Source organism: Chelonoidis abingdonii, chromosome 4, assembly GCF_003597395.2.
Source record: "Chelonoidis abingdonii isolate Lonesome George chromosome 4, CheloAbing_2.0, whole genome shotgun sequence".
Classification (NCBI taxonomy): domain Eukaryota; kingdom Metazoa; phylum Chordata; order Testudines; family Testudinidae; genus Chelonoidis; species Chelonoidis abingdonii.
In genome coordinates, this window is record NC_133772.1 from 68,481,829 (window position 1) to 68,493,962 (window position 12,134).

General features: G+C 38.9%; 1 protein-coding gene across 6 annotated transcripts in view; it reads right to left on the reverse strand.

The window, feature by feature from the left end:
• Positions 1-1,683: 1,683 nt before the first annotated feature.
• The window catches only part of SHANK2 (SH3 and multiple ankyrin repeat domains 2), a 673,265-nt gene continuing 662,814 nt past the window's right edge, over positions 1,684-12,134 (reverse strand). For all 6 annotated transcript variants that reach the window (XM_075065249.1, XM_075065248.1, XM_075065253.1 and 3 more), the window contains one exon: positions 1,684-2,545. In XM_075065249.1, coding sequence (XP_074921350.1) covers positions 1,972-2,545 — 574 coding nt within the window. In that variant the 3' untranslated portion in view covers positions 1,684-1,971. The remainder of the gene's footprint in view (positions 2,546-12,134) is intronic.

Consider the following 12,134-nt stretch of genomic DNA (forward strand, 5'->3'; position numbering starts at 1 on the left):
TACTTTTTTTTAAATTTTTATTTTTTTTTATTTTTTTAACATTCTAGCACTGAAGTGGCACAAAGGCTGCCCAGTAGACCAGCCACTTATTTTCTTAAAATATTGTGCTTATAAACTATCTGTACAACTATTTAAACTTGCAGTAAAGAAAGGTATTTAAATTGCTAAATTTTATGTACTTGTTCTAGGGCTGTTGCAGACCTAATTAGACACTTGACTGTGAGCAGAAAAAAAATTATAATTAGAGAGAGGCTGGACCATAGCAAGGGAAAAAAAAATCAGGAACCTTCCAAAAGGTGGGAGAACCTGATAGTATGGTAGGATGAGAGTCTGGCTGTCCATACATGATGTGCCTGCCTTGAACAGGTTGAACGTTCAGAAAGTAAGACCCACAAAACTCCTACAGAAATTAAGAGGTGTTAATTATAAAAGGGGTCAGATAGAGAGAAAATTGTTAACTTTAAAGAAAAAAAAAGTCAAATCTGCCAAAACTGTGTATGCCCAGGGTACACAGAGTGCAGAAGCAGTCAACAATCAACCCCAAAGTGGGCCAATCGTCTGTAATGCTGATCAGGGCTTGACGGATTGCTCTCCGGACCCCGCTACTAATAATTTTGGAACACAGTAAAGAAGTCACTTGAGTGTGATGGGAAGCTTTCTGCTCCTGCTTAGGCATTGACTATGCTTCCTCCACCAACAGCCCAACCCAGGCTAGCCAGGAAATGATAAACCAAGCCCATAAACCTGGACCTGTTTTCCTGGCCCTTTGGAACACTTGCATTCTAGGACACCACGTCCCCTCCTTTGTTAACATTTACCCTTTAAATATTTTTTAAACTGTAGGTGATCACGTGCTCAAAACATTTTTATTTCTACTAACAGGCCCCAATCCTGCTCCCAGTTGTCAGTGGCAGCATTCCTACTAACTTCCATGGAAGCAATATCCCGTCTTATATCCCAGTTTTTCAGTTGAGTACTTGCATCTCAATGAATTAAGCAGAATCTGTGGGGGCTCAGCATGTTTGAAAAATCTGACTATAAAGTCTAAAAGATGCACATGGATAAGTATAGCCAACACTTCACAACCACATTTTAATTTGCTCATATAGTATATGTTGGGCCTCATTAGCAGTTTATCTGGTTGCAAAATGGGGGTGTCTGGTTCAAACTAGCCTCATTTCATGGGATCTCAGAGAATTTTCTTCCAATCTATACATAGTTTCCACATTCTACTTATCAGGTCAGTACAGCATGTTTAAAACCTATTCTGCTACCTTGGAATTGTGCTAAATATAAACGCAGAAATAAAGAAATACCTAAGTAAAGCAGAACAGTTACCTTTGAACAAGAGTCTCCAACAGCACTATCAGCTTCACTGCCAACAAACCAAAGATCTACACTGGATCAAACTGACATTGTGAAAGAGGGGGTGAAGTAGTGCATCTGCTATTTATTAATTAAAAACTGGTTAAAAAGGTAAAGCACATGAGGATCTATCCAAAAAAGCCCAAGAGGGAAAAAAACGTTGAGATTCCACGACAAGAGAGTGTCAAGAACGGACTACCCTGGATGGCAGGGGAGAGGTGTATATAAAATAAGGTTATTTTTTGCTCAAAAATGAAATGCTTGTGGTTTTAAACCAAAAGAAAAAAAAACTTACACGTTCTGGGTCCAGATGAAGGGCATCATAAATGGATAGGTAATATTTCAAAGTTAACAATTAACTTTCTTCTCTATCTCCACCCCACACCTCCCCACCCCTACCTTTGAAATAAAATAGCCCCATTAATTTCATTTACTTGGGTTTAAGCTTGGGCACTAAACATACAGTCTGAATTACTGAGTACCAGCAGCTAAATTAAACCTTTTCTTCTTTTGCTGGCATTCACAGACAGCCAAGACATTTTGTGTATTTCAGTACCAGCCCATCTCTATTTATAACAGAAGTTTGAGAGGCAAGAGTAGCCATTTTTATCTGTCCAGTAGTTGTTTCAAAGCTCTTTCTATATTCATTCTGTGCCCAACTCTAGTCACTCCAAGGTCTATCAAGTCTTCCTTCTGAAGGTTTGGTAAATGGGTGCCATCTATTTCATTGTCCATGAAGGTCTCTTTATGTTCACCTAAGTTTAGACTTTCCAACCAATCTGCCACATCTGGTTTAGTCCACAGGTGGACAGGCTTAGTTGTAAAAGGCTTATTTGAGATTGGCTGTTGCAATATTGAGGGAGAAGGAGACCTGCTGCGTCCTGTGTTCAAGCCAAATAAGTCCCCAGAAGGAGGCTGGCTGGGTAGGCTAAATACATCAGATAGAGTTGGAGAAGGAGATGAAGCGGAAGCAGCAGCAGTCAGAGGAGCAAGCATGATGTCTTTGTTAATTTCTGTTGGTGAAACCACAGGGCTTGGAGCGTGTCTCGCTCCTGATGTCCTACTGTCATAGTCTGGCGACCTGCTCTGCAATGTGATGGGCTGGCTGGTTCCAGGCCGGACTGTAAAAGTGATGGTTGTACTTCGTGTACCTGAGACAGTACTCATGACTTCTGTGCTCCTGAAATTACAAACAGAAAACATCCAGAAACATCAGCAACTGAATGAAGGATTTTCCTTACCAAAAAGAGAAAAAAGTGGCTTTGAAGTAACAAAAATGAAGTGTTTTTTTTTAGGGGTGGGATAGATCTCTCACATCAATGTACATTTTGTAACACGGTCAGGTTAAAGGCACAGGCACCAAGAAGTTATCACAGTTCTTTCCCACAAAACAAACCTAACTCTCTATGATCAATGGTAAGCCATAATGTCATTATAAATGAAAATCTTGCCTATGAGAAGTTTAAAAAAAGCCAGAGAACATGATACATTTACATTTTCTTCCCTTTACATGGACTCTATAAATTAATTCAAAATTAAATTGGAAAATGTTACCAACACAAGGACTCTTTGGGTACAAGTTCTAGATATGTAACTAGGCCATGAAGTTCAGATCTGAATATGAATACACCTCAAATACTGGGAGTGGCTGGTTTTGGTTTCGTCTCGTCTCTGACTAAGTCAGGATTTAAATCTCACACAGTGAAATAGTGTAACTAAAAAAATGCAGAGTTTAAACATGAATTTGAAACTTACTTGAAGCATGTTATTTACTTTGACTTTGAACTTAAAAATATCAAATGATGAGTTAATTTTAGTGCCTATTTTGATTCCTATTCATCTATATAAAAAGCTTACTGAATCTCTTCAAATGATCCCTGCAGAGACCACCTCTTGGAAAGAAAGTTTAGTTTAATCTTTTAAGTTCCCACTAAAGCCTTTGCTGACATTGCCTAGTGAAGTTGCCAATAGTTTATATGGATATGGGTACATTACGAAGGGGATTGGCATCACCAATCTTTTTGTAGAGATTATGACTTTTGTTTACTTTTATGAAAACTACTGTCTTGGGCAGGATTTGAACTAGCTAGCTACCGGTAAAAAGCTCCATATACCTTTACAAAACCCTTCAGCCATCCAGTCACTGTTTTTTGGAAAATTCGCTTCCAGTATTTTTTGTCAACAAACAGGCAACCCAAAAGTGTGATGAGAGTACCAACCAATCAACAGCAAACCACATTTATGATTTAACAGTCAGTTCTTTCCTCCCGTGATGTTGCCACTTTTGGTTTCCCTAATCAGATTTTTTTCCCCCATGGCAAATGACTACCTGTTCCCTCATGATGAAAAACTTTCCAGTTACAATTAGATAATCAAGGTGGGCATCTCAGGCCACAAAACCTATTAATCTATTTTTCTTTTTGTTAAAATGGCAAATTAAAACTGAAAACCTATTTTATTTATTTGGCACAGCTCCAGGTACCTGGGTCAAATTTTGTAAGATGCTGGGTGCCTTGAACTCCCTTTGACTATAAGGAGAATTGAGGGTGCTCAGAGTTTTGACAGATCAGTCACTTGAACAGGAAGTGTCTAATAAAAATATAGTCTGCCTATTTTTTGGTGAACAATGCGGAGGTGTCTATTTGTGCCCTGGAAAATGGTTAAAATGACGTGTTAAGTGATGCAGTTCCAAATTTATACAATCTGGCTACCATGAAAATGGTTAAATTTAATCTGACTTTGTTTCATCAACGGGTATTCTACAGGCATATTAGTTTTGAGCCAACAGTTCACATAGATGTTCATATACAGAACACCAGTACTAGCAGTATACACTATTTCAATTATATTCACTGTGATGAGCGCTAAAAGGTCAGATAAATCAGATTTATCTGAAAAGCTCAGAGTAACACAACATATCAATTCTTCGCAGGATTTACATTCTGATTATTCAGAATGTACTTTGAGTAATTTGTATGCACACAAACAGTATTACTGATTTCACCCAAACCATTCCACAGGTTCAAAGGGAACAGGCAAAATCTTAAGGTTTGCAGGGTCAGTCCTTTAGTTACTCCAAAAGTGTAGTAGGGGCAATAGTTTCAGAGTTTAGCTATTATTGCACAGTATTGTAATCTGACCAAGAAAGGTAAAAATCTGCAAGGTTTTCAGTACCTCCTTGTGAGCTGCTTGGAGCCTAATGGCTCTCAGCATCTTGCAGGATTGGGCCCAAACCAACAGCACTAGCATATTGTAAGCCGTATATAGTAAGAAAAATCAACGAACCAAGAGAAGTAAATAACTTTACTCATTTTAACTTAGAACTAAGTGGCCACTCCCAAATTCCTCAATAAGGCTAGACACCATTTGAAGCCAATGGGAGTTTTGCTTTGAAAAAGAATGATTGCACTCTATGGCCATGATTTATATAAAAGGCCTAATCCACTAGCATATGAAAACTTCTCCTTACACCTCCACCTACTGTGTGTCTTTGATTTAACTTTCCTATACTATTATAAAAAAATTAAGTTTTGATTATTAATCCATGTTCATCACAGTAGTGCCAAGGGACCAACTAAGAATGGGTCCCCATTCTGCTAGGCACTGATATTTTCCTGTTGCTTAGCAGCGATATAACTGACAACACTGGGTTCCATCTTCATCTTCCACTTTAAAATGTACTGTCACTGCTCATAAATTACTGCTGTAATGGACTCCAAGTATATATTTGTTCAGAAAAACATTATTACTGTACCTTTTACATGGAAACCGCATTATGCCTTTAACAAAGTTAATATGCTCTTATCATAAATATTTACATTATTTCTATGCCACTGTCTGATAGATGGGACAAATCTATTTTAGTTATTTAACTAAAAACATTAGCAGCTCTATCTCAAACAAACATACTGTAATTATAACATTTACACTTTTAGAGCATCTTCATTCCAAGAAACCCAGAACACTGCACTAACATTAATGAATTTAACTTTACAATCACAAGCCTCCTCTGTGGTAGCTGTTAACATCACTGTACAGATGAGACAATAGCCACAGAAGTTCTGTGACTCAACCACATAACAGGTCTGTGGCACAGCCAGAAATAGACCTCTCCTCCTTTCCTCATTCCTAGTCCTGTGCCTTAAATCACACAACCCTCCTTTGACTGTCCTTACATGCCATGCCAATCCTTGCATTACAACATGTGCTATACAGAAATCTATATAGCTTTTTCAGCATACTCAGTGTCATAAGAAAAAAATTTGTGAGTAACTGCCATTCTCCCTATATTTTGTTATTACTTTTCTATGGCAACTATTTTATTCTAGACTCACTGAATTCATTTTTCTTTCCTTTCATTTCTGTTTTTTAAGAAGTTATATATGAAAGACTACATATCAGTTCTCTACTGTTGTGTGGCTCATTGTTAAGATAGGAAGGTCAGCAAAATGGTAGCCAACGGATTCATGTACATTCTAGTTGGTCAATATAAAAGTGTGTGTTTGATCATATTATAGTAGTGATATTAATGTTTTCCTGCCTAAAACTAAATTTCTTTATAAATTACAGACTGAACTCTCTCCCTCCCTTACTTGCACACTTGAAAAGGTGAAGAACAAGGATTATTTTAAATAAATCTGTCCCTATTAAGAATCAGCAAATGATAATATTTTGGTGTAGATATTCACTTGTGTGTGATTGCACTGGCTGCAATGCATATTACACTGGCTCATATTACATCATAATATATAAGTATTGTGTCACAATGGTGTATTTCTCAAGTGCAAAAGCAGTCCATGTGGGTTGCAAACAAGAAATTTTACTAGCTAATTCTGAATCATATTTGCATGATTTAAATACACTTATATTTTTAATTTTAACAGAGATTCAGTGGCAGTCAGCACGCTGCAATATATTCTAGATGGCTCCCTTGCGGGAAGTAGGGGGAGGGAACACAACAAAACCATGCATTATGCTCTCAGAGCTATTTTTATACTGTGATTTGCCTAAAGGCCTGCTGTCTGACAAAGCTCTTCCACCTTCTTTTAGAAAAACAAGTCTTAGCGAAAGAAAGCCAAATAATATATAAATAGCAATACAGTACAAAATAAGGTTGTTCAAGCCCTAACTTGTGGAAACAAAATTTTTCTTTAATCACAAATGTTTGTATTTTACTTCAGTTCAGTCCAATAAAGAAACTGAAAAGCTAGTTGCCGGAATCTGTTAGCTAGAGAGATCAGAAGAGGCCCTTGAGTAACATTGTGGGGTGGTTTATGGGAGGAAAGAAGTGAGGCAGGATCAGGAATCCTGGTGGGGGCTGGTGAAGATAAGGGACAGTGTGCGGGTTGGTAGGGCACAGAGCATTTTGCTGCGTAGTAAGTTCAGTGCTAGCCGGGAAGGATTGGGAAATGGTCTGTGAAGGGACGTCTCTGTTCAGGGGATATGGTTTCAGTGGGAGCAAGCAGCGATCATTAGAGGTTCGTGGGTTTCTTGGAGTAAAAGTTTCAGTGGTAATTTAGAAAGCTCAGGAAGTCTCTGCAGTGGAGGAATGCTCTCCGTGGTGAGGGAAAGGGATTCAGATAGAGAGAAGAGGGGCTGCTTCAGCCGGAGCAGGCAGTTTTCACATGACTAACAGAAGATGGAAAAGTGGGAGCAGACTAGATGTACGAAGGGGAAGGAATCACAGCTACAAGTGCAGAGGATGTAGTGGACTTTGGGGAGCCTGGTTGTATCTCAAGCATAACTTATAAAATAGAAATTGATAATCTTTTGTGTGGTTGTGATTTGTCTTTGCATTAAACAAAATCAGATGCAACTTCATTTTGTCAAAGTATGAACAAAACTGATCTGTGGCCAAATAACTCATTTATCACTGGGTTTTAATCGGTTGGTCCAATAACGAAGCAAACTAATGTGAAAATGGTAAAGCAGAGCAAGAGGATACTATAAGGCTATGTGACTGTGTGAGAAAAAGCTTGTTGAATCATTACCTGCGATCAATGTAGTGAGTGAGTTTTGCTGTTGGGCTGTCCTGTGCTCTCCCCAGAGGTGAATGATTACTTTTGGAGAAACTGTGTATGATCTGACAAATTTTGTGAATTAAAATGTTGCAGCAACATTGGTGGTTAACTCATTTTGCAAACAAAGTCATCCACTAGTGAAGGGGGAAAAGAGAGCTTTAATAGAATAACAGTATGTAAATAACAAAAATCCCACAAACACCTGCAAAGCTCTGAGCACACCACATATTTGAAAATCAGGCCACTTATTCAGGCACCTAAATATGGATTTAGGACCCCATTTAAGAATTGTTGCTGAAATCTTTCCCATGCAAAAGGTGGCTTTAATCTCAGTTTGAAATCAGATCTAGTTCTGTAAATTGGTGATTATAGAATGGCTACCATTTCTGGATTAGGATAAACCAATCCCAACTGCAGTTAGAAACAAAGTTAACACTAAAATGTGATACCAATGATGAAAATTAAAGAAAAAAGAAGGGACAACATAAAATACTCTATGCTTTTTGTTGTCACTTACTTCATGGCACTTCAGCATGACCCTCTTCTGTTAACAGCAGTCATGGGAGCAAATAAAAATGACAAAATGGAATGACTAAAACACTGCAAAATAACGTACAAAGCAAGAGATCTTGTGAAACTGGCTGACAAACAATTCATGAGATGAACTGAAACTAAAGGACACAATAGTAACTGAAAAAATTCACTGGTAGTTTGATTGTTTAGAATAGTCACAAAAAGATGATGGTGTTGAGTTAAAGTTGCAGTCACCCTATAACCAAATGCACTGTTATTTACTATTTACTATGCATAACTAGCTACTGAATTTAACTCTGCCTTACCTGATGGGATAAAATTATGGTCACTTCTCCAGGTAAATATTATAAAAAAATTGAGACAGGTAAGAGAACATTTATAATATCAAGTTCATTAAAAAAATCATACCAACACACTACTGGTTTTTTCCTTCCTTCAGGGCTCAATCCTGCAAGCTGCCTAACCATGTTTGACTCCCATTGTTTTCAATGTGAGTTGAAGGCACTTAGCATCACCACACAGAATCAGGCACAGAAACATCAAAACATTTCATGAAACAGAACCATATAAGAATTACATCCTGAATAAATTATAACCATTTCTGTCTAAATCAGTGTGATTTGTTAACAGTGGTGATAGTAAACTACAATAACTGTCATTACTATTTATTCCTTGTTAGCATGTTGAATCCGACTGGAGCAATTAAGGAAACTCATGGTGAATGATGCAATTTTCACCTTGGGCTGTTCTGCTGCTTTTTTCTTCCCCTTCAGAGCCACTTGGTTTATTTGGTGTTAATCACACTGACATTCACTGGATCTTCTGGGTTGCACTGATCATTAAGTTGCTAAGCAACTACTTGGTTCACAGAGTACACAGTAATCTGTTAAAAGTGGTTAAAAAACCCTGATTTATTCTCCTATTTTGCTTTATCAGATCCATATAGAAGCTTGTAGGTTTTAAAATGAATTTATAGAACAGCTAACATTAGCTCTCAACATTATGGGAAAAATGTAACTCCTTCAGTGCTACAATGAAGATTTATTTTCCAAACAACAGCGAAGTAATTTTTTGTTTTTAATAGATAAACCTAAATCAAAATTCCTGGGACTGAATATACCCAGCTACTATTAAAAACTTTTTTTTTTTTTTTTTTAAATTGAGCTCAAATAGAACCTGCACGAATGACCAAGCCTAACCTTTTTTGGGGGAGGAGACAGGATGAAAAGGGAGGCAGTGAGAATCAGATATACAGACTTGGGGTGTAAGAACTTAGGTAATGAAGGAAGATGTGTTAGACATACTATATAACATTTTGCAATTAGGATTGGTCTCCAAAATTGCCTGAACTAGATGGCTGCAGGCCAGATTCAAACGCAGATCAAATCCCTCTCTAGTTAGTTATCGTTTCTTCTTTTAGCAGTATAATTTTAAGTGCATCCTTTGGATTTCTCCTCATCTCTTTCCTCCTGCCCTGCCTACAAATTAGGTAATTCAGTAGAGACATAAGTAGACTTTCCAGCCAAATGATTCTAAATATTAACATACGTTCAGTGTCCCAAGGCCATCACAACTACACACAAGAATTATTACTGTAGCAAGGTATGAAGAAAGAAATGTCTTGGCTCCTTCTACTTGCTTAATAACTGAGTGAAATTCTGCTCATTACTGTACAAAAACACTTCTGTTGTCCTCATTTACCAAAACACACAGAGGTCATATTTCATTATTCTCTTTGATTAATGCTCACAAATTATCTATAATTTAATGCATATATGATCCTTAAAATTTTAATCAGCATCATGAAATGATACCATCACCATGACTGAGCTACAGTTCTGACAGCTACAAAGCATCATATAAATGGAAGCCTTACCATTAAAGCATCTTGCTAGCTGTGCAGAGATCATTTTTAGTAATGTTTAGGAATGCTACATATGCTGTAAATTTGTACATTTCACACGAACAATGCGTGTTTTAATTTCATCAGGCATCTGGTGCTGAGTGTTGTGAAGATAACCCAAGCTAACCTGTGAACAATGCTTGTATGCTTACCACTGCTTTCTTTGGACAGGGTGTCTACCAGGCCTACTAAAATGTTAATCAGTTTCCCTTTGGCAGAGCTAATTGAGCTATTCCTTTAATTCAATATGATTTCTGCATTTCTGAGGTAAGTTTCTTAGTTCTCTTTGTAAATACTACTTTGCAGAGCGAAAGGCAGCAACCCCTATATTTAGCTTGCCCAATGCTTTTGTATATTAAAAAGAATTCTAATGCCTTGAGGGCTTGAAAATTTGGCAGGAGGATAGTCCAAAGTATGTTGAAATTTAGCAAATAATTCTGTTTATCATGCACAAATGGAATATACAATCTTGAACTTATTCAGTCGTAGGTGGGAGAGGACTAAAAGCAGTGAAAAATTTATTTCTGTCACTGAAGTCAGCATGTTTGACTAATACACACAGGGTGCAACAGATCTGCTGAGTAAGGCAGTGATACTTTTACACATGCAGTTTCTGGAGAAGAACTATAAATTTAAAGTGGACAGTTCTAGACATTAACACACATACTAGGGCCAATTTCAAGTTAATGCCAGGATGGAGAACTAGGCACTCTGTCCGCTCCCATTCGTTTGCCATTAGTATCTCATGCTCTCTCCTCCTCCTCCCCCCCTCCACCCCATCTAGGAATTTGTCATCCAATTCTTGCCCCTAGGCAGAGCACAGAGGAGGTTAAGCAGAAAAAAGACCTAAAAGGGTCCAATCCCACTGCAGTCATTGGCAAGGCTCTCAGACTTCATTGGGAGCATATCAGGCCTGAAATGCAGAGTCCTGTGCGTATTAAGCAGCAGAAATCTTTCTGATAGACTCAATTTCATCCTATTACTTCAGTTACTCTCCTACTTCCCCCTTGTAACACACTAAAAAATTCCTTTCACCCTTGGTTTTTACATCCTTTAAATAGCTATAGACCATTTCTCTCCCCCATTTCCTCAATCTTTGCTTAGCCAAGAAATAATTATTTAGCTCTTTTAAGTCTTTTCTCATATATCAATCATCCAGCTCCTCAGCTCCCTTTTTCTGCTCATCTTTAAATACCTCATATGCATCTACACCAGGGGTGGGCAAACTACAGCCCGGGGTCACATCTGGCACTCCAGATGTTTTAATCCGGCCCTTGAGCTCCTGGCAGGGAGCGAGGTCTGAGTCTTGCCCCGCTCTGGCACTCCAGCAGGGGAGCGAGGTCAGGGGTTTGCCCTGCTCTTCGCATGCCGTGGGTCCGCACAGCGCCCGGAAGCAGCGGTATGACCCCACTCTGGCTCCTACATGTAGGGGCAACCAGGGGGCTCGCACGCTGCACCCACCCCAAGCGTAGCCCCCGCAGCTCCCATTTGCTGAGAACTGCGGCCAATGGGAGCTGCAGGGGTGGCACCTGCAGAGCTGCCTGGCTGCGCCGCTGCAGAGGAACTGGAAGCAGGACATGCCACTGCTTCTGGGAGCTGCCTGAGGTACCCGCTGCCTGGAGCCTGCACTCCTAACCCCCTCCCACGCCCCAACCCCCTGCCCCAGCTTTGACCCCCTCACACCCTCCAAACCCCTCAGTCCTAGCCCGGAGTCCCCTCCCACACCCTGAACTCCTCATTTCTGCCCCCACCCCAGAGCCCATACCCCAACTCCCAATTTCATGAGCATTCATGGCCCACCATACAATTTCCATACCCAGATATGGCCCTCAGGCCAAAAAGTTTGCCTACCCCAGTCTATACCTTTCTGATACTGAATTAAACAAACAAAACCTTTCCTCTCTCCCAGTATTCAAGAGGCATTCTACTAGAATTATAGAAAGAGTAAAATCCCTGTTAGCGAGGTGATGCATCTTTATGTGCAGACCAACACTTTATAGGCCATTTTTTTTTTTTACTGTCATATCACATTGTAAACACATGTGATTTTGCTGTCTGCCATACTTCCTAGGTCTTCCAGCATTACTCCTTCCCTGCATTCTCTGTCCCAAATGTGTGTTTGGGATTATTTTTCCACAGAAGAATTAGCCTCCAGTCAATTTGAATTTAATTTTGCCTTCATTTCTGATTTTTAAAGGTATTCTTTGAATCAGGTTTCTGTACTCATTGATGATTACAACTTAAAATTTCATTTTGTTACTGTATGTGTAGTAAGAATTCATGTAGGAGAGGAAAAGACCAAAACTATGAGG